This window comes from Periplaneta americana, chromosome 17, assembly GCF_040183065.1.
Source record: "Periplaneta americana isolate PAMFEO1 chromosome 17, P.americana_PAMFEO1_priV1, whole genome shotgun sequence".
Classification (NCBI taxonomy): domain Eukaryota; kingdom Metazoa; phylum Arthropoda; class Insecta; order Blattodea; family Blattidae; genus Periplaneta; species Periplaneta americana.
In genome coordinates, this window is record NC_091133.1 from 93,104,563 (window position 1) to 93,128,450 (window position 23,888).

General features: G+C 35.5%; 1 protein-coding gene across 2 annotated transcripts in view; it reads right to left on the minus strand.

The window, feature by feature from the left end:
- Positions 1-21,416, minus strand: part of LOC138692891 (spatacsin) — a 75,302-nt gene extending 53,886 nt beyond the window's left edge. For both annotated transcript variants that reach the window (XM_069816207.1, XM_069816208.1), the window contains exons 1-8: positions 21,076-21,416; positions 18,139-18,287; positions 11,766-11,969; positions 9,468-9,678; positions 8,516-8,623; positions 7,963-8,087; positions 4,448-4,788; positions 2,141-2,291 (exon numbers count right to left, since the gene is read on the minus strand). In XM_069816207.1, the coding sequence (XP_069672308.1) occupies positions 2,141-2,291; positions 4,448-4,788; positions 7,963-8,087; positions 8,516-8,623; positions 9,468-9,678; positions 11,766-11,969; positions 18,139-18,287; positions 21,076-21,278 (1,492 nt within the window). In that variant the 5' untranslated portion in view covers positions 21,279-21,416. The remainder of the gene's footprint in view (positions 1-2,140; positions 2,292-4,447; positions 4,789-7,962; positions 8,088-8,515; positions 8,624-9,467; positions 9,679-11,765; positions 11,970-18,138; positions 18,288-21,075) is intronic.
- Between the last annotated feature and the right edge of the window lie 2,472 nt (positions 21,417-23,888).

Here is a 23,888-nt window from a genome sequence, read left to right on the forward strand (position 1 = left end):
TAGGGACAGAAATTTTTTACATATCACAGATCTACGACATAGGACCAACAGGTTTACTTATCACCCTTTAAAATCCACTGTACTCAACCTCGGAACCATTGGTCACGAGACCACTGAGAAAGATATTTGATAAATTCTAGATCTGACATGTAAATCATAAATTTTACAATGTTCTGGACTTTTACATAACATTAATATGAAGAGGAGAAGAAATAAACCAAGAATGACAAAAAAAAAAGAAAAAGGGAAGGTAGAAGAATAATTGAAATTATAATTTCACTGAAATTTTTTTATATTATATATATATATATATATATATAATTTATTTATTTATTTATTTTGTAGATTCTATTTTATTTATATACTTTTTTGGGGATAAATTCCTGGATTTACTACCACTATCACTACCACTACTACTACTAAAATTATTAATAATAATAAGAATGATAATAATAATAATAATAATAATAATAATAATAATAATAATAATAATAATTTATGACTATTTGAACCTTATTAAAATTTTACTTTTAAACTGATTTGCCAAATTTTGCCACAAAAATAGGGGTGAGGCCTATACACGAGATACTGTAATGAGAAAGAGTCCGTGATGTGGTGCACTACCTTGCTGAGGGAACCGAAGAGGTCAGTCCAGTACAATGATATACAGTCAAGATGGTTGCTATTTCTTTCGCTTAATTAACGTATATTTCATCTTCACTTCTACATATATTTTAGAACAATAAAGACTGAATTCCACATATAAAAATCCTTCACTGCTTCAAGAATCAGAGGTGTTTTGATGAACTTCGAAATTTTACAACAGATGATGTTTATAACATAGTACCACTTTGTTATGGGTAAAGCATGCTGGAATCCCAATATTGAATACAAACTACAATTAAGGTACGGTCACACGTCGCTACTTTTGCTGCGCAACTTTCGTACTGCAGCTGCAAAAGTTGCGTGCCGTGTTCACACGTAAGCCAAAAGTAGCACGCTGCATGCTACTTTTCGTGCTGCGCAACCTGAGTGCAGCAAAAGTTGCAACTGGAGGTTGCGAGTCTGTTCACACACAAGGCACTATTTTTGCAGCCACAGTCATGCTGCAGATTTCCATCTCCGTGCTGACTTCTTAATATATATTTTGTGGTTATGTTCGCATTATTAATAAACTCATGCGAAAGCTTACTTATTTGCTTTTCTGTCCTAACTAGTATTCAGAAATTGGCATTATTTTTACTATAAAGCTTTTAAAAACGCGTATATACTTAAATGATAATCAACAGCATATTAACGTAATCAATGTTGGCAACCCTCCTATTTGAAACTACGCTACAGAAAATTTAAAAAGTGAATTATATCGTCAGCAAATATGCTCAGACTGTGTTGTGCATTTAATAACTGTTACAAATAATTTATTTTCATCACATCTAACATTAAAATACATCCAAACAATAAAAGTATCATTGGAACATACGGGTGGCAACACTGGTCGCAACCGCAGCAAAAGTTTCAACAAAACCGATATCAAGAATGCTGTGGCTGCAACCCTGAGAACCCTGTTCACATGTCGCTACTTTTAAATTGCGCGCAGCATGAAAAAGTAGCGAGTAGCAGGTTCAGCAGCTGCTACTTTTCGGGTTGCACCGTTGTTCACATGTCGCAGTACGAGAGTTGCGCAGTTTTTTGTACTGCATCACTGCAAAAGTAGCGACGTGTGACCGTACCTTTACATGGTGCAGATATGAAGAGTATGTATACAAGAATCAATCAAGTACTTGTGAACAAAATCAATGTATTGGCCATTATGCATCATAGAAATTTTAAATATCTACTTCAAGAGTGTCAGTACGGTATGTTTATTTATTAATTTGAGTGGTACCTATATTCTGGTGGGGCTTATACACGAGTAAATACAGAATAGTCCATTTTTTATTGAAAATGAACAAGAACAAAAAGAGAAATTAAAGAAAGGAAAGGAGAAGAATGAAGCGAAATGAGAATGGAGCTGACTGGTAGAAGAAGAGGACGGAGAAGGGAAGAGAAGAAAAAGGATGAAGAAGAGGAAGGGGTGAATGATAATGAACAAGAAGAAACCAGAACGTCATGAAAATAAAATACTTTAAGCAGTTCTCACCTTGTGAATGGAGGCCAAGAGCCAATCGAACCACATCCATCTGATGCTGTCTTAAGCCATCGGCTAAGGCTGGTAAAGGAACTGCCAGGTCCGCCCATTCTCCTCCCCTTAATAACTTGGCAATAGATTCTGTTTCCACACAATGTAGCAACTGTGTACAAGTAATAGCACAATAAAAATGCGAAATTTCAAATTAAACCGCACTATATTATGCAGTACCCGAGAAGCTGAGTGAAATGTTCCATTTTTGAGGAAAATGAGATAGAAAACATAAAAGCATTAGGAACAAAATCTTTACATTTGGTTTTATGTTAAGGGATTATATATTAGAATTGGTCACGGTTAAAAGGCACTTTGTCATTTTTTTAGTAATTGCGATACTCGAAAAAAACTGTTCTACTATAGTCCCGTCGCTAATTTCTGGCAGCCAATCGCGCTGCAGGTCGGCTACATTTAAACGTGTGCGTCTTATGATTCGCTTATGAAGACGTTATTCATTTCTTAAGGCTCGATAAATACTTAATATAATCGTCCGCCATTTTGGCTCTTTCGTAGGCGTTCGCAGAAAGCACACGAAGATGTTATTTGCCGCTCAATTATTTGTTGAATTACAGTGCGTTTGATTTATTATCATAGGAGCTACGACATGATAATGTTTAACGGTGTGGCAAATAGATTCCTCGTATGGTAGCTCGGGAACGAAAGAACAAAAATGGCTAACGATACTACCTACCTAAACTTTATAGAGCCTTCACTTCCTAAAACGTAAGCAAAGAGGCAGAGTTAAGCCGGAAATAACAGCATCGCGACTATAGCTTAATAATTTTAAAGCTATGTTTCTGTTGTATGACTTGAAATATTTGCTATCAGCTATCTAAGCAATAACAATGTTAACTGGCTAAGGCTATTATTATTGCACCCAGCTCCTCAATTGAAGTCCGACATTTGAAGAAGGAATGCATGAGGACTGTTTCTCAAACATTCATATTGCCTTCTATATTGCTGTGTAATCGTAACTCCATGCTAAGAAATACAGTAAATATCAAAACACTTACTATTGCCCTGAAAACATTAATCAACTTACTGCTGATAACATTCTCATGGGGGCAGATAAAAAAGTTAATTTTTTTTTTCTTCCACCATGTTAATAATGTCAAAACAAGTGCTTGTACAAATGTTGGCCACTCGAGCGCAATTACAAGGGCCGTCCCGAAAGTAAGTTTCCCTGGGGCTGTTTACAGAAAGAAAAGACAATTTCATGGAGAGATTTATTGGAACAGATATAGCAATTGAGCTATTTTTCATCATATTCTCCATTGGAATTGAGACATTTGTCATACTATGAGATCGACAGAGAGATGCAGACGGCTATCACACACTGGTTCCAATCCCAGGGGGCAGACTTCTACGACATAGGGATACAAAAGTTGATCCCATGGTATGAGAAATGTCTCAGTTCTGGTGGAAAACATGTTGAAAAATAGCTCAACAATTGCTGTATCTGTTCCAATAAGTCTTTCCATGAAATTGTCTTTCTTTTTGTAAACAGTCCCAAGGAGGCTTATTTTTTTAACAGTCATAATTGCACCTGAGTGGCCGAAATTTGTATAAACACTTGTTTTGACATTATTGGCATGGTGGAAGAATAAAAAATAACTTTTATGTCTGCCCCCATGAGAATGTTTGTGAGTATTCATATGTGAAATATTGAGCATCTGACATCATAAAAAATTACAGCAGTAGAAGTCCCAAAGTTACTATCAGAACCAAACCAACACTGGTGCCCAAGCTGTTGTCATTAACAGTGTGTGGTGTGTGTTGAAGGATGAATAGAAATCTGACAAATCTGCTGTATTAATGGACTGGTCTATAAAATCTTTTACTATACATAATTTTTTTAATTAAGTTTTTCCCAAATTTACAATGGCTACAATACCTTTCCAAATATTCTTTACTTAGTAAATGCATTTCCTAATCTGTCAATTTTTCTTGTAATTTCAGTGATATATCATCCCATACAATGTTAGAGAGACAGTCAAAGGCCTGTACACCTTTTGATTTCATTTATACCTCACAAATGAAATGCATTTGTACAAGATCTATGTACGTTTTCACATAATCTATAGAATACAAGTGTTACATACAATTTGAAATGTTAATTTTGTTTTGTTAAGACAGCAGGTACCAGGAAATAATGTTATTTCTTTAATTATTCATTCATTCATAAGTCAGACGTCGGATTGCTTGTTCTACACTAATTTTCAAGCATGTTAGTTTCTCAAAATTATATCTTAATAGAGAATTTACCTTGTTAACTAGTACATCTCTTGACAAATTGCCTAGGAATAACCACAAACAGTTTGGAGAGAGGAAAGCGTCCATTATCCCCAAGCACCCACCAGCTACCACAACAGTGTCACTAGGTACAATCTGTTCAGCAAGGCAGGAACCTGATGTAACATCGTAGAGCCTGTATATTCCACCTGATGATGAGTCTCTTGTTGTATACCAAACTGCCAAGCCAGCTGCTGTTATATGTAGTCCTTGGACCTTAAATCCCGTCGGTGGCTCGGATACACAAAGTAAATGGGAACTCAAAGATTCAGCTCGTCTAGAGCTTCGTGATACTTGTGTTTTATATTCAGAGCCTGAAATAAGATTGACTATAATTTGAAGAAGTATTTATACAAAATTACAAGGAATTTTCTATTATTTACCCATTAATGCATTTGTGATTTCTCGGCTACGTATTGTGTGTATGATAAAGATAGAAAAGGAGAGGAAAGGAGGAGAAGACACAAAATGAGAGACGGTGCGGAGGAGAGCAACAGAGATAAAGAGGAGAAACGAGGGTGAGAACCATTATGGGATGTGAATACTGCAGGTGATATATTACAATGCTGGCAACAGGTAGCAGAATCATGCCACAAAAGCAATGTACTTTACCTTAAATGATTATACTACAGGGTGTATCACCAGGTTTTTCCCCCAGTTTATTGAGGTGATTCCTGGTGTTATTTGGAACAAAAAATATAAATACAGTAATGGGGTGACATTCATAATTAAGGAGTTACGGCAATTTGAAAAAAGCAGAAAAAAAACTTTTCATTTGAGTAAGTCACTGACAAAAATAGAAATCATAGTTAGAATACAAACAAGTGTTTCATTTTGTACCAGTCTCTTGCATGTAGAGTGGATTTAAAGCAAATGTTCAAAATTTCCTCCCTGCATCTGAAGGCAAAGATTCGCACGGATGTGAACCGTGCGTGTAGCATTTCGTAACTTCACATGTTCCTTCCTTATTGTCGCTGCAGCATCGAGAATGCGTTGAATAAAATGTTCTCGTGTTTGCACCCTAATCTAGTACACGATGTCTTTCATCCATCCCCAGGGGTGTTAAATCTGAGGATCTGGCAGGCAAACAGTTGGCATGATCATGTGGTTCTAAATGCTGCTTTTTGCACATGAAAAGGATACAGTCCGTTTTCATGAAGAATTCTCCATACCTGGAATATGAAAAGTTAAATCTTCCCCTCACACATCGTTAGTCCTGTGCAAACATGTCTAGCGCTACACACCCCATGGCGTGTTTCGAAAACCTGTTGTAACTCCTTAATTATGAATGTTATCCCATTACTTTATTTACATTTTCTGTTCCAAATAACACCAGGAATCACCTCCATAAACCGGGAGAAAACCTCGTGATATACCCTGTATACTGTATATAATTTGTTGGTTTCCACATCACTATATTATCACTAAGTATTTCTACCAGTTGAATGTAACCACACAGTTCCTAGTAGCAAGTAGTTTGAATGTCACAAGTAAAAGTAAACATAAACAATGTCTGACGCACCCTTCTTTATGTCTAGTTCATAATGTTGACATAACCGAAGATCGAACACACCCATAGTACTGTACACTACTCAATACAATCCTTATTTCTTCAGTTCTGTACTTGACAATTGAACGATAAGACATTGGCGAGAAATCTGATTGCACACCTCAGATTTTGTGTTTTGTTTTTTGAGAATAATTGTTTATTTTTTATTGTACACTACTTTCATGTCTCACTTCACTATGTGCAACATTTCCATAGTATTAGAATGTACAGTACATTGTGACTGTGATTTAATTGGCGCACAATTGTAACCAAAACTGTCCTCTCTCTGTTCCATCCTTGGTCAGACATTGCTTGTGTTTACTCTTACTGGTGACATTCAAACAATCAGTAAAGTAACCAGATGTTATTAGACAGAGTTAACGCAGTATTTGCAATACAAAACATAGTGGGTTTCCATTTATAAAAAACAAAGTTGATTATAATATCTTGAAAATTAATTAATGTACAAAAAATACATTACATGTATCAGAGGTCCCCTTCGATGTAATTTAACTTGTCATTGTCGGTTTGTGTATATGTGAAATATTTCATACGATATCGGAAGTAAAAGAGTTAAGTGGGCCACCCTGTATAATATGATAAACAATGTATGTCCGGTTGTAACAGGTTCTTAAAAATGGGCTGTAGTTTCTAATAGCTTCTTTTTTAATTGTATTTTAAGCAAAAATTCAAGTATTTCCTGCTCTTTGCAACATACTTAAAAAATTAATAAAAAAAGTGAGTTTTATCACACAGATCAATCAATCTTCTTAATGTATCCAGCTGTTTGCTGACAATATAAAGTCCACTATAGTCCACTGTAGTCTATTCAGTTGTTTTTCACGAGAAATGAGGGGTATTTTGATCGGTGTTCATTATAGATGCCTGTTGCTAGTAGCCAGAGTTGGGGTGTAGTCAATATATAAATGCAGGGCTGTGTCTTCTGCAACTGGTACTGATGATTTTAATTTACTTCTTTTGTGGTTTATGGATGGACAGTATAGAAGAATGTGTTCCAGATCTTCATCATGATTATTACACCACAGACAAGTAGGAGTCTCAGAAAGGTGAAATCGGTGTAGGTGCAATTAAGTGACAATGTGATCTGTTCTGGCTCTTGTTAAAAATGTTTGAACATGTCTGGGCAAGTTTTTGTACATTTCCAGGTCATTTGGTTTCTTTTGTACAGACTGTAAAATTTTTCCTTTGTCAGAAGAGAGCCAATTATTGATCCATAAGTTTGTAAAATGAGACTTTACTGAAGCAAAAGCATTGGATAGAGATATCAGTTGAAGAGGTCTTGGTTGCAAATATGTTGCCTGTTTTGCAATATTATCGACTTTCTCGTTCCCAGGTATACCACAATGACTAGGTATCCATTGAAATGATATTTCCTTTTGGAGTTATTTTAGTTTACTTAGTTGTTTCTGAATTTGAATAATTCTATGTGCATATAGGTTTGGTACATATTTAATTATATTAAATATAGCCCCCTTGGAGTCGGTAAGTATGCAAATAGATTTTTCAGAAATTTGAGTAACACACTGAAGAGCAGCATCAATAGCTAGCATAGCATTTCAGTGTCAAGACTGGAGGAGGATGAACATGGTATGAAATAACTTTCTTGATATTTTGGAATATAATACCCTGCTCCTGATGTCCCATTATTAGGATTTTTTATCACACAGATGATAAATAAAGTTTTGTTCGCATTTGACGAAAGTCGTGAATTTATTAAATTAAGTGAATGCAAAATTTCAAATTTTGTACTACACTCTTGTGTTCTTCAGATTTTCAAGTCTCTGTCTCTGTCTCTGTCTCTGTCTCCATTTCTGTCTCTGCTCCTGTCCCTGTGTCCGTGTGTGCGAGTGTCTGTGTGTACAGTATCTGCATTTGCAAGTTCTTTACTTAATTTTAAAGTAAAATCAAATCAACTTACCTGGAAAATTTTCTTTGTTTTTACTCTGCTTAAGTGACCCCAAATATGAATCCCACGTGTTTTTGTAAGAATGTGCATCATCTTTCTCTGTTAATTCAAACATATATATGGATGCACTGTCCCCGCTGCAAAAATTAAATTGCATAAATTAACTAAGAACTTCTTGCTTAATTAAAAATAGCAAACCAAATACTCAGATCTGTTTTCAAATCGTCATTCGAACAGTCCCTGTTTAATATCAAATTCCCAGCACCACTTTCAAATCAAGTTCTAGTCACCATTATCATCAATAAATAGCAATAAATGCTGTAAGATATGTGGTTGACATACATTTTTCAGTCTAGTGGACACCATTAGACCACTTTTAAAGGTGCACTGTTATGCTGCATAACCAGAATTAACTCTACAAATGATTCTGACTAGATTTACATATGTTAAAAAATTGGTTATTTTGTACTCGTAATTCTAACAGCTGTGCTCCTATAGGAGTGTTTATAGTAGGATTACATGAAAATTCAATGATTTTATTTATATGTGGTAAAAATATACATACATAGAATCCAACGGCCGAATTCGCAGAAGACTACTAATTGTTCTGATAGAAGTATGAGATGTTCCAGAACTTGCTGAGATGATACTGTCTCCACAGTTCCACCTAGAACTTCAGAATTCAAAAGTACGAGATTTGTACCATCTCTAAATTGACAGTAACTATGAAACTATCAAATTCATCAACATAAAGTACCTACCTATCAACAACATAGTGAGCTGCCGTGGGGAAATTATTGTTATTATTTCAAATGTCTTAATTTTTTTTAAGATTATAGAGAATGTCTTTTGTGTGTGATCCACAGAATGAAAGTTCACCTTCCATATTAAATAATTTCATTTATGTATTTATTTTGAATAGAAGTCAAGAAAAGAGGGTTTGTTTTGTGTCATGCTTACAGTAATCAACAACTATAGTCATTATTGTCTTTTGAGACTTTTAATTATCTCCTGCACTACTTGTATCGCGTGCGCACATGAAGTATGATGTGGCAATATTGTACACTGCCTTGCTTTCTCTATCTGTCTTTCTCGACACAAATGCTATACTCAGTGCATTTCGAACTGGTGGATCAAGGTCACGTACAAACCATGCACGAGTCATTGAACTGAACTGTGAACTGAAGCACTGGTAATCCTGGCTGTGCCAGCTGACTTTAGTTGAGGAGAATGGTCCAGGAATAGGGGTAAGCACACGTGGCAAATAGAGTCCATTGCTTGAACTTGATCTGCCAGTTCGAAATGCTCTGAGTATAGCAGGCAACTTTCTTCCCAGTTGACGTTAGCTCTAATAAAATGCAACTTTAAGAGTTATGTTGTCATGTTTTGTAGGCAAAGCAATGATAATGGCCGGTATGCAATCTATTTGGAAGCTGTTTGTACAGCTTGAAAACAGTACATCACAATTTTATAGATACCCTGGTAACCTGTATAAATAATAGCAACAAAAACCTTACTTTTCTTCTTGGAGGTCATAAGTGTTGAAGTATTCTTGTATTCTAGCAATAAAAACGTGGCCATTAACATCACAGACAGCAACTAAATCTCCATTTGTAGATACAGTAATATCAGAAAATACTTCCAGAACTTCTGAGCCTTGACCAAATGGCAACAAAGAATACAAATTGACCACACCAATTTGTCTGCCACTGTCAATTGAATATGCAGCTGAATACAAGGTAAGGAAACGTTACAATCTTCTATAAATGAAACATACTGTAATTTGTAAATCATCTCCAGATTATAGGCACATTGATTTTAATGCTCCTAGATATGATTTACTAGGTATTCTAACAGTTACTATGCTTCCACTGGATACGAAATTTTAGAGTTTAAAAATCTAGCTGAAATAGATGGATTTTTGAGGGAGATAAAAATCTTTAGCAGGAACGTAAAGCTGAAAGATTGAGAGAGCTTCATACAAAATTTATTAAATATTTCTCTCTTATGCCAAAGTTCAATTAAGGGGCCTGTATGTGTGGCCAAAGCCCAGCTCTCTTCCAGGATCTAATAAGATTCTCCTAAGCTGGATAAGAAGGATTCTACTGTATTCATCAAAACAAGAAAACAAACTATAAAAATTTCTTAAATTAAAACATTAAAAGTGTTATAAAGTATTAAAAAAGGTAATATACCTTAATGACATACAAACAATCCCCACCACCATAAGAGCAGCATTCCACCACCACTGACGACAGAAATCACTGGAAATTAAGACGAGCTGGAGGCACAATAGTTCGAAAGACACTGATGATGACACCACACCGGTGTTGTAACGGGGCTTGTCAGTCATTAAGGTATGTTACCTTTTATGACACTTTTTATAACACTTTTAACGTTTTAATTTAAGAAAGTTTTATAGTTAAGTGTTAAAGTGAACAAAAAAGACAAAAGAAAACGAAGTCTAATGAACATGGGCTCTAAAAATCAATATTTTCCAGATAATGAGTACTTCTTCGTCAACCTCACAGAAGATGCCCAGTGGGTTGTTGGTGTCCAACGGCATGCATCATTTTTCCCGCAGCTTTCCAACAAAGGCAAGCAATGTTGTAACTTGTAATGATAATGTAATGTAATTTTCGTTGAAAAAAAGCATTCAACTGATATTCATCAAAACAAGAAAAAAAGAAACTGATATTGTAAGAACAGCATATCTTCTAATATGAGATCTTTGTTTGTTTCTTAAGAATTTTGTATTAAACACACATATGAATAGAACTTTAACACTATCTGCTTACACAAATGTCTGCTATGAACAACCGAAGACAAATGTTTACCGTTTACAGCAGAGACCAAATGACTGCACACATTGTTACCTTTATGTTTACTGCATTTCCGATATGATCCTGTATACCCAATAAGAAACAAGCAAAGAGCTCATATTAAAAGATATACTGTATTTACAATACCAATTTCAAAGCCCTTGTTTCGTACAAAATTTAATTTTAGGACCCATTAGACTTTACTTTCTTGTTCTGATGAATACTACCACCGCCAAAAATATTAAATGTTTTTTAACACCCTGTATACATGATATACCGTAAAGTGGGGTGACTTTGAACGCTGAGGTGACTTTGAACAGTAATTTAGCTCCTTTCTAAATTAAATGCTGTAGCCAATTGCGAAAAAACTGTTTAAGTTGTCAATAAATTAGTTCAGTTTTTTCGCAATAGGGTACAGCATTTAATTTAGAAGGGCGCTGAATTACTGTTCAAAGTCACCTCGGCATTCAAAGTCACCCCGCTTTACGGTAGTGTTTTCTTCCTTTCTGAGGAAAGACAAGCTAAGGGTTTTCATTACCCTCTGCCCAATTTCAAGCCATGAACCTCGGGTATAGTGGTGGCCATGACTACATTGCTCGGTAACAATTTATGAAACTACGTAGGTTTTATTTTAATAGGTTATTTTACGACGATTTATCAACATCTTAGGTTATTTAGCATCTGAATGAGATGAAGGTGATAATGCCAGCAAAATGAGTTCGGGGTCCAACACCAAAAGTTACCAAGCATTTGCTCATATTGGGTTGAGAGAAAACCCTGGAAAAAAACCTCAACCAGGTAATTTGTCCTGACCAGAAATCGCGGCCAGATGCGCTAACCATTACTCCACAGGTGTGAACACTATGTAGGTAATATAAACAGTGAATGAATGAGTCTAGCACAAATTTTCAAAGCAAGAGAGTAGTTTTTACACTTCTCCACTTATACAAAATGAGCTTCACATTAGCACAGCTCTTTTAAAACCAAGGATACCAACGTTTCCTCCAGTTGTGAGGGAATAAACATATTCCCTTGAACTTTCAACAGCAATGCATGATGAAATCTCTATGATGCTCTTAACAGAAAGTGGCTCAGGATACTGAATCCATAAGCTTACAAGCCATTTACTTTCTACCAAAACTGCAAGTAGTGTCTTTGAGAAGAGAACAGACTTTATGTTTGTAGATTCTGTGAGTTCTGAAAAAGAGAACATGTTTAATATTACTGATAGTAAGTAGCTACAGGTAGTTAAGCACAATCAAAAACTCCAACTTAACATAACTAAGGGTAAAAGCTTTTCATATACCAGAATGTAATGGATTACGAATTTCGTAATCAGATAAGGAAGGACATGAATGACTAGGGTCCGTATTTTTTTGGTGAAATTAAATGGATGATTTCGATGTTAAACCTACCAGTATTTCGGTGGGTATTTCATAAAATAAGTTGTCAAATCAATGTATTATGTTATGTTTAACATAAAAATTGTTATACTGTTCATATGATTACACAACTTTTAACACTATATCACTTACGGAATATAATGTATGGTGATTACTTTCACGTGTTAATTGAACTAAGTTTATAAATACCTATTTGACTAGTTTCAGCTTGGGCGCCATCTTCAGAACTGGTGAAGTCCTTGTCTTCCGGGGTTTTCATTTGGTTTACTGGGGGTGTGTTCTTGTTGTGTAGTGTGGAGTCAAATAGTGTGTGTCTTCTGAAATTCAGTTGTGTCTTGAGAATTTGCTGGGGATGTGTTTTTGTGTATCTGTATCTTTCGTATTGTTCTAGTGTGTTTAGTTTCTGGTTTTTCGGTTGGATATATAGAATTTCCATGTCTGTGTCTATGTTCCTGTAGGTGTGATTGGCACTTGTGATGTGTTCTGCGTATGTGGAAGTGTTGTGTGATTTGGTTATGGCTGTAATGTGTTTTTTGTAACGTGTTTGAAATGATCTGCCTGTCTGTCCTATGTAGAAGTTGTTGCAGCTGTTACATGTGAGTTTGTATACACCTGCTAGGTTGTATTTGTTTGGTTGTGTTGTTTGTGTGTTGAGATGCTTTTGTAGAGTTTTTTATGTTCTGTATGCGATGTTGTAGTTTAATTTCTTGAATGAAGTGCGATCTTGTGTGTGTTTTTGTTTTCATATATCAATGTGATGTATTTTTTGTGTTCTTGTGTTTGTGTTGTGTTTCTATGTTTCTTGTAATTATGTTTTGTCTTTTTTATTATGTTATCTATTATGTTGGGGTTGTATCCATTTTCTTGTGCTATGTATTTGATGGTATTTATTTCTTCTTTGCTGGTTCATTGGTATATTGAGTAGTCTGTGAATCATGGCTCGAAATGCAGCACGTATGTGTTGTGTTGAGTGATCGGATATGTTGTGTATGTGTGTGATTGTTGTTGTCGGTTTTCTGTAGATTTTGAAGGCACTGTTATCTGCTTTTGTTATTGTGATGTCTAGGAAGCTGTTTTCGGTTTCCAATATGTAGTGAACTGAACTGAATTTCAAAACACACACATTATTTGACTCCACAACACAACACAAACATACCCACAGCAAACCCAAAGGAAACACCAGAAAGCACAAAAACCTCATCAGTTTCGAAGATGGCTCCCAAGCTGAAACAAGTCAAATAGGTATTTATAAACTTAGTTCAATATTAACACGTGAAAGTAATCACCATATATCATATTCCATAAAAATTGTTGTGACTGAAAAATTTACTAAAACAAAAGGCACATAAACATGTTTTTTAAACGACAAATTGACTGAAACAATAATCACAAACTCTTTTTTAACAATACTGAATACAACTTAGGGCACATTTCGTAGTTTTTGCGATAGAGGGGGAATATTTCGTGATTAACCCTTATCCGGGCAACCAGGGTCCGTTGGGCCCTGGCAATACTATTTTTGTGAATAAAATTAAAGCTATAATTTCTACCTACTTGAAATTTCATGACTTTGTTAATTTCTGTGTTTTTTATATTTAGGGAGAAGGAAAATTTTGTAGTATTTCGCACAAATGTTCTAGAACACTTTTATTTCTTTAAAGTCTTAACCGGGCATGCAGGGTCTATTGGACCATAGTATATTTTATTGGTTTTTCTCACTTCGTAACGAGGTTTCACTCTTTCAAACCATTCAGTGATAATCTGACGGCAATGGAATGTTGGCAAAATTATTTCCGAAGCACAACAACAATGACATTTAAAAAAAATGGACCAATTATGCATTATAGTAAATATAAATAAGTCAGTGTGAAGTTATGCTAGCCATAATACGGTGTAGTTTATAAGAGAAAGAGTGACTGAATCTCTCACCTTTACTTTATTTTTATATGGGAATAATTATTATGGAAAAGCCTAAGGAAGCCAAAGAAACAAAGGTACGGTCTTTAGATGTTACAGTATATTTGAATGCATATTAGTTATGCTGCTATACTGAAAAGTTGTAATTAGGTCAAATATTCTGACAGACTCAGCGTAAGTACTTGTGTGAAGAATCCATTCAGGATTTGCTTAGAGAACCTGACCTAAGAAAAGACGAGCCAGACGATAACGCTGATAATAACAAATCTGATCATCAGAGTGAAGAATCAGAAGTTAGTAGAGCCACAATATGACCCTGAAACCCCTGATGATGAGGATCTATCTATCAATGAGAAAAGCAGTTATCACCAATGTGATCCACAAGAGGTTAGTGTCGACCGTCTAGAACTAGGATTTGGGGGGAAGCATTCGATCAAACTGCTAATTTCTTTGGTAAAGATGGCACCACGTGGAACTCTCAGCCTTTTCCGACAGGCTGAGCTAGGGCTCACAATATTATCAAAGGGTCAATAAATAAAGTCACTCTTTCACCTGGGAAATCTATTGATGCCTTCAATCTCTATACTGATTCAGTTATAAGTGCCATAGATAAATAATCAAGAGGCTGAGCGGCTGTATTTAGAAAGAAATGTTGCACACCCATGGAAATGCTGTAGCGACACTGAATTGCGGCCATTTTTCGGTCTACTAGTAACTGCAGGATACCTCAAAGCAAATTACACTAATTATGACATTCCGTGGAGCAGCTTGTATGGTGTTTCAGTATTTAGAGCGACCATGGGTCTCAAGGGATTCAAATCTTTGCTAGCGTTTACTTGCTTTGATGACAAAACAACAAGATCCATTTGCCGTGGGAAGGATAAGTTTGCCCTGGTTATAGATGTCTGGGAAAATGTGAATTCGAATTTTAAAAAAATATTAGGCCTATATTCCTTGTACTGATATAACGGTTGATGAGCAACTTATTCCATTCCGTGGTAGATGTCCTTTCAAGGAATACATGCCATCAAAACCTGACAAATATGGCATGAAAGTATGGTGGGCTTGTGACTCCAAAACCTCCTATCCCCTAAATGGTCTGCCATACACCGGAAAAGAAAACTGTGTAAGGGTACACTCAGGAGTAGGTCGAAGGGTTGTAGAAACACTGTCTTATCAAAGAATAAACAGAAATGTAACTTGCGATAACTACTTTACTGACAAAGAACTCGCTGAGAATCTCCTCAGTAATGGTCTCATCTTAGTTGGAATAGTACACAAAAAATTTGTATATTCATCTCTCCTGAGTTTCAGCCAAATAAAAGACGGCCAGAGTGTTCATCCATTCGGATTTACAAAATATGTAACATTGGTTTCAATGTACCAAAACCAAATAAGGCAGTTGTTGTTCTTTCTGCAGAGCACCACACACAAACCATTTCGGAAGAAGAAAAGAAACCACAAATTATTCTTCACTGTAATAGTACAAAATGAGATATTGACACACTCGATCATTAGTGAATGCATATGCGTGCAAGAGACGTACAAATCGCTGGCCATTTGCAGTTTTATGAATCTTTTAGATGTATGTGGAATTACTGCATTTGTTGTGTGGATGAGCCTTCATCCTTCGTGGAATCTTGGAAAACAGAACAATAGGAGGTTGTTCCTTGTAGCTGTTGCTGAAAGTTTCATCCAACCTCAAATTGAAAGAAGACCTAGAGTAGGACTTCAGAAAAAACTGTAATGACCATTGCTCCTTTCATGCCAAGAGCTAGTAGGCCTCTCCATCAACTGCGCCCCAACCACAGGAGAGCACTAACAGGTGTCATATGTACCAGTATGAAAAAAGTCGCAAACAAAGCTGTGACAATTGTGGCCAATCTGTGTGTAATGAGCATAGTGAAGTGACCCGTGTGTGTAAAAACTGTAAGAATGATGATGAGTGATGACGTGTGAGAGTGATGATATGTGAGAGTGATGACGTGTGAGTGTGTGAGAGTAATTACGTGTGGGAGTGTGTGTGTGTGTGCTAGAAATGAGAAAATCTAAAATGTAAGTTTTACGACGAAAGTAAAAAAAAAAATTGCAGATCATAACTAAACATGTTTCTTTTATCGCATGAAAAAACTACTAAAATTGTATCATTTATGTATATTATCATGGATACTTTGGTCACTATAATAATATCATTATTAAGGAAGATTAATATTGTGTACAATAAAATGATTTTCTTCTGTCAATGTATTGAAATGGCATGTGGGTCTGACGGACCCTCCTTGCCCATCAACGTTACGAAAGTAGGTTGCCCGGAGAAGGGTTAATAACATTTTCCGTACAATGATCCAAATTTCGCGCCATTTCACAAGTTTGTATCCCTTAAATATTGTATTTATAAGGGTAAATGTAAGAAATAAAGTAATTGTGGAAAATTTTGTGCATATCACTATTAAAGTAGCCACGTTCAATTAGTAGGCTAGCGGTGTCAAAGAGGACGGAAGCTTTGTAGTTTCAATAATTTTAATTATGTCGCGCTGTCCATTGTCATCAAGTCTTTTGAAGGCCGCTCCAATAACTCCACGCAGAGTGTATAAACCAGAGTTGCAAATTTTAGCAGTGTGTCTTGTTCTAGTTCACAGTGAAAATTAATTATATTGCAGTTCTTTAAATAATTAATTTAAAATAAATAATCTAAATAATATAAATAATCTTCAAATTAACTCGTGCTTTGAGCAATTAAGCCTAACCCATATCCATGTTATATTAATATATAGGAGCAACAAACAAGACGTGACAACTTCGCATTTTCATTTTATTATCGTTGCATGCAATAAAGACCTACAAATCTTAAAAGGAATGCCGCTGCCTAATAATTAAACGAGGCAACTCTACCAAAAAATACAGTCCCTATGAATGACTAGAGATTAACATTAAAACTCGGAAAATGTAGGCCTATGTTAGGGATAAATACAAGCTTTTCAAAATTTGATATTAAATGCTTGAATATTCGCAAAAGTAATGATGAAAACCAATTCTTACAGTAATCTCTCATTTGTGATTGACCTGCATTGCTTGGTTGCCATCGACATACATGGTGTTCCTGTTCATTGCATCTTCTTAACAAGAGTTTGGCATGTTCTTGCATGTGGTACAGAGGTCCAAGATTTCAGTAATAATTTTTATAACCACTATGCTAACATAATAGGCTATACATACAATTTGCTGAGTGACCGATTTCAATTGTGTCAAATGAAAATGAACACAGGAAACAAGAGGCTGACTATTCTCAACTAACATCAAGGTGTCGCATTCACTAAAATAATATCTACGAAGTAGTCGTCATTGTCCAGGAACATAAACTGCTGACAGATTGGTGGGCTCTTTAAAAATGAGAGATTATGTCACTTCCGTTTAGAGATTCTAAGAATACTGTTGTAGTCTACTGCACCTCAAATTTGTAACACAAAATTATCAAAAGCGTCTAAATAATTAACATTTCTAACAAAACAAGAAACAATCACAATGAATTCAAATCAATATGCAAAGCTGCAAAAATCTTCTATTAAAATTAATCATCCAAATTACAAAAAATAGATGTAACTTAGACTTAAAATAAGAGTAACACAGATTAAAATTAAGAATCAGGCTAAATCTACTGTGTGTCCCACTTGCTACGGAACCCAAAATTTCTTGGGTAATTTTAACACTAATGAAGGTATTCCAATTAAATTTGAAGCGGATCTACCTCATTTTGTGAGAAATGTGAAAACATCATCAAATGCGCTGGAAGTGAGCATCATCTGCGTCCAGAGAGGATTTAACCCGGAGCGCCATATTTTGGAAAGTCCTTGCCAGTACATCCGCTGTCACTGCTTGAATTTTTTCAGTAATGACCAATTTAACAGGGGAGTGTGCCCACTTCGACCAAGATAGTAGCCATTTGTTAATCGCTAAGCGACCTTAGAGACTCACTGTATAACAACCTACATATATCTAACTACAAGTCTACATGTATACATTTACCTAGATTTGGTAGCCAGACTTACCTATACCAGTGCTTTCCAATAAAGAAGATAACAGAATAGTATCTTCCTCAGCTACTAATTTCACTTCTGAATCATGTAGGTTGTGTATTTGGAAAGATTTCGTTTCCAATAACACAAACAATTGTTTCCCATCTTCTGAAAACCTACAACTGTGAAAACAAAACTGTATTCAAATTCTGAAAGAAAAGTAAGGTCTGCACACAATCTTATGTATTCTATTGCTCTCAATACAAAGTGAGTCTAATTTAAGAAGGGCACAACATTTTAACAATTCATGTTGTAATTCTACTATACATTATCCGTGACTGTATAGATGGAATTTATTTAATCAATAAAGAAGTGCAAATAGCCTTGTTCATAGCCGAAGCACTGAACATCAAACGACACAGATCTATAGCAAATAATATTGCTGAGCAAATGGAAATTTATATGCTTCTACTATAGGCTATATAAAATGTATTTAATTATATGAAAATAAATCACACACTTACTTACTTACAAATGGCTTTTAAGGAACCCCAAGGTTCATTGCCGCCCTCATATAAATCCATCATTGGTCCCTATCCTGTGCAAGATTAATCCAGTCTCTATCACCATATCCCACCCCCCTCAAATCCATTTTAATATTATCCTCCCAACTACGTCTCGGCCTCCCCAAAGGTCTTTTCCCTCCGGCTTCCAAACTAACACTCTATATGCATTTCTGGATTCGCCCATATGTGCCACATGCCCTGCTCATCTCAAACATCTGGATTTAATGTTCCTGATTATGTCAGGTGAAGAATACAAAGCATACAATTCTGCGTTGTGTAACTTTCTCCATTCTCCTGTAACGTCATCCATCTTAGCCTCAAATATTTTCCTAAGAACCTTATTCTCAAACACCCTTAATCTCTGTTCCTCTCTCAAAATGAGAGTCCAAGTTTCACAACCATACAGAACAACCGGTGATATAACTGTTTTATAAATTCTAACTTTCAGATTTTTTGACAGCATACTGGATGACAAAAGCTTCTCAACCGAATAATAACAGGCATTTCCCGCAAATTAAAGTATATATATATATATATATATATATATATATATATATATATATGACATTTTATTACAGGTAAATATTCAAATCAGTGCCATTATTTAACCATAATCTGTTTATAAATTTTTTTGGTAAAACTTCAATAAGGGTTGCACAACTGTGTTACATTACATGACAAATCTCACGATACCACTGCTACCTTCCACACACTTTGAGCTATCTGTCACTTATTTAAGCCCTCAGCAAACTGTCTTAACCCTGTTACAAACCTCAGCATACCACTATCACAGGTAAGGCAATGCTTGCCCGTATTCAAGTTTGGTCATCATTTTTAATAAGCCTCCATACATCTGTTTTTGTTGCTACAGTGTTCTACATCCCTGGCAGCAAACTTGAAACAAAGGTAATTCTCCAGGAAAGCTACACCAACAAGGCACAATTTTCTTCGCTTTACTGGTTTCTGTGAGATGTGTAGCCTATATAGTGGCTTTAGTTTGCAGCCACAAATACTTTCAACATAAAAATCGTTTGATAGGCTACTTACCTGTATATTCCAATGTAAGTACTGTTGTCGCCTCCTCCCCTCTTCTTATAAATATAACACTCAGAGGTTCAGGACAAAACATTGGAAAACTTACTACAGGGAGATTATTGCACTGCGGGACTCCACTCCGCGGCATTCACCGGTAATTTATCAGTGTCTGCCTTGCATTTCATGGTATACGCTCCATTCCACAGCGTAATAACCTCCCGTTATTTCCCTAGTAGGGTTTAATTCATCCTGGACCTTTCGCATGTTATGTTGACAATTAAGTGGTAACAAATAGAGGGATAGGCAGCTACAACAATACAGACCTACTTACTGGCTTTTAAGGAACCCGGAGGTTCATTGCAGCCCTCACACAAGCCCGCCATAGGTCCCTATCCTAAGCAAGATTAATCCAGTCTCTATCATCAAATCCCACCTCCCTCAAATCCATTTTAATATTATCTTTCCATCTACGTCTCGGCCTCCCCAAAGGTCTTTTTCCCCTCCGGCCTCCCAACTAACACTCTACATGCATTTCTAGATTCGCCCATATGTGCTACATGCCCTGTCCATCTCAGAAGTCTGGATTTAATGTTCCTAATTATGTCAGGTGAAGAATACAAACAACAGTACAGACCCAGAAACAAAATTTTGGTCACCTGAATTTTGATTCTGGATCTGTACATCAGAATATACAGGTACTGGTAAGTAGCAAACGATTTTTAAGATGAAAGTATTTGTGGCTGCAAACTAAAACCATGTGCTTATCACTATATACTCTTACAGAAGACTGAGGTAAAACAATACTGTTCTTTAAGCAGTGTAGTTTCCTTGGAGAAATACCACAAAAGTAAAGCGAAGCTCTATAGTATGCATTCCAAGAGAACATAAACTCTGATTTTGTTCACGATTAGAAACTACGTTACCGGTACTGATATATGTTCAACCTCAAACCCACACTAAATATTAATTGTTTGAAAATTTCAATGCACACGCGAATACTTGCAAATCTTACTTTTAGGATAGAATAATGTAATATTTAATGCCTCTACAGCAACACAATTTCATTAGGAAAAACAATGAATTGTCAATTAATCTTCGATTTTGTATCTAGTATGTTTGATATCTACAACAGAACACCTCTCACAAAAATAATGAGTTCTGAACCAAATGAAAATAGGTTAACTTTACCGGGAACGTTGCCTAACCTCTAATTATTACATGTCACTTTTTTTTAGTTTTAACTTATAACCAATAGTTACAATATTCATATTCAAAGTCAGTGGTAATGAATGTGGCGAATAATACTTCATTCTAACTTATTATATATATGGTCTGTAAAAATACTTTATTTAAAAGTATTTTAGCCTACCTGTCAACCTTGCATGAACTTTTCCAGGTTAATGTTAAACACGGACCAGTTTCTGTTTTATTTGTTATTGAATATAAATGTGCATATTGATCACTTCTTATTAAACAAAGATGACAAAGTTTTTGTGAAATAACTACTGAAACACAATCTTCTATATTAAGTTCTGGTGAGATTTTTACTAAATTGACAGTTCTCTGTTCCATCTTTTTCACACACAAAAACACACATTCCACACGTGATTACAACCAATCACAGCACGTGACACACAGTAGCCTTCAATGACAACCATGACAATAAAGAGAATCTTGTATCTCATTAATCGATTGATGTGCCATGGTTCACAGAGTGAACTTCACTCCACTCTACTATCACGAGATGACTATTCTTCTGGGTCATCTTTGTGAGATTTCATATTCGGAATACCAAATACTGCCACGAGAGGGCCGTTGATTGCTTCCAGCATACAATTTATGCACTTTGGAACAGTGTTGAATAGGTTTTCGGTTGAATCCAGGACCTTTCCCCCCGGGGGTGGGAATGTGCGACCGACAACAAAAGGAAAAAAAATATCTTACCGAACAACAACAGACGCAGTCTATGTAAAAGGGACCATAGATAAATGGGGTAATTTAAAGAAATAGAGTTTTCATTTGTTTATGTTATGTTTTCTTTAACGACGCTCGCAACTGCCGAGGTTATATTGGCGTTGCCGGTATGCCGGAATTTTGTCCCGCAGGAGTTCTTTTACATGCCAATAAATCTACTGATATGAGCATTTAAGCACTTAAATGCCGTCGACTTGGCCCGGGATCGAACCCACAACCTCGGGCATAGAAGGCCAGCGCTATAAGTACCAATTTGCCGACTTCATTTGTTTATATTAATGTTTTAAGTATTAATAAATGTTAATAGAAGCATTAACTAAAAAGTGGGATCCTTCTGTGTAAAATTTTGTTGTTACATAACGCCTAAATTTAATATGAAGTTATTACAGCACTCACAGTTTAAATTAGACAAATGCGTCTCCAGTAACTATTCCGAAGTTTCTAAATGTCATTGATATGAATAGGCTTACCCACCGTTTTGCCATCATACACTGAACTATTTATATTTTCTGTAAGCCTATATGCTATAACTGTCTTAGCTAACAAAAATATTATTTTTGCTAAACAAAACTAACACCGTTGAAAAAAATTCCTGCCCTTTATTGCATCTTAATAAGGAAACGTGTCACATAATTTTATTCTGGTGTCCTTGGTCTTTGAGAAAAAAAAATGAAAACTGTAAGATTTAGTAATTTTACCTGTGCGTTCCCTTAAAACAATATTGGAACAGCTCAAATATAATGTTTGTTTCCAAATTTGATGTAGGCGTGACCAAAAGTTAGCCACTTTCCTTAAAGGAAGTTACCTCCAAGTTTCACGGCCATCTCGAAGAAAACATCACTCATAATCATGCGAGGACGGGCCCAATCCAGTGATCTCAACATTATAAACATTTCACTTCCACTCTATATGTTGCAGTTTCATAGAGAGATAAGTTACTTATTTCCACTCCAGAGAAGGACAACAATTTGTAGACACTCTCGAGTTGAAGCCAACTTAATTGCAATTCATGTTTTATTGTAAGAGAAGACTATACGGGATACAAAGCGAAAAAAGCAACACAACGAAACCATCGCAGACGCGAAGTCCAATAAAAACATTAGAGAGGACGGTGAACTTTTAGAAACAATGTATAAAGCACGACCAGTGTGGTTTACTACTTCTACGAGTAGCAACGTTACATCAATAAACAAACGACTTATAATAAAACAGAAGCATTTTAAGAAGATCAATAAAACAGTACGAGATCGGAAACGTACACATTAATGCAATGATTCGTTTTTCATTTTGCCATTGTTATAATTGACAATAAAAAGTTAAATGCTGCTCATAGCAGTAGGCCTAGTCCTTCTTTTATCGCATCCCTTCCGATAACGAAACAAGAATCGATGATTCTTTGTAGACTTATATAATTTAGATAATAATATTATCCTTATTTTAACTAAAAAAATGAGGTATACTACTATTAATCATACAATTTAATAATAAATTCCAGTTAAACTTATTAGTTTGGTGATGAATTCTGTACATAAATAATGTAAGTTCAGTTTCCGTCAAGTTCTTTTCGATATTGAAATTATTTTGTAAATATAGCCGAAAGTAGCTAATGTTTTTTTACAGTTGATTCTTCGAAGAAGACTTAAGTTCCATGACTTAAATTTACGTTACGAAAATCATCAGACAGCTGGAAATTCTATGTAAACACTCAGATTCTATTTCTTGCCATGTAGATGTTCAGAAGATCAAAATATCAACAAATCACCGTATCAGGGTAATTATATTTGATTTATCATTTTACATGTTTCGACAATTTTACATACTTCACATAATCTTATATAAAAACTACGTATGTTGTGATTTTGTACTGTATTTATTTAATAATCAACTAACTTTAATTATCTATCCAGTATTTTACATAGGCCCAGCCCTAATATTAGAACTTCATGAAAAAAAAAAGAGTTGGCCTAGGTTGTAACGGAGATACAGACGCAAGTTTTATGCGTGAATACGTGTCTCAAAGGTGTCCATTGCTTACACGCCCGTTCCTACGAGTATTTGCGCTGCATATGCCTCGACATTGTACATTTTCTCTCTTCACAACTTCACTCGCGAATTTTTTTCGATTTAACTTGTCCGCTGTTGATTATTGCTCAATTGAGATTGTAGCCTGATTCTTTACAAATCGCTTTACACCACTGCGAATATTCT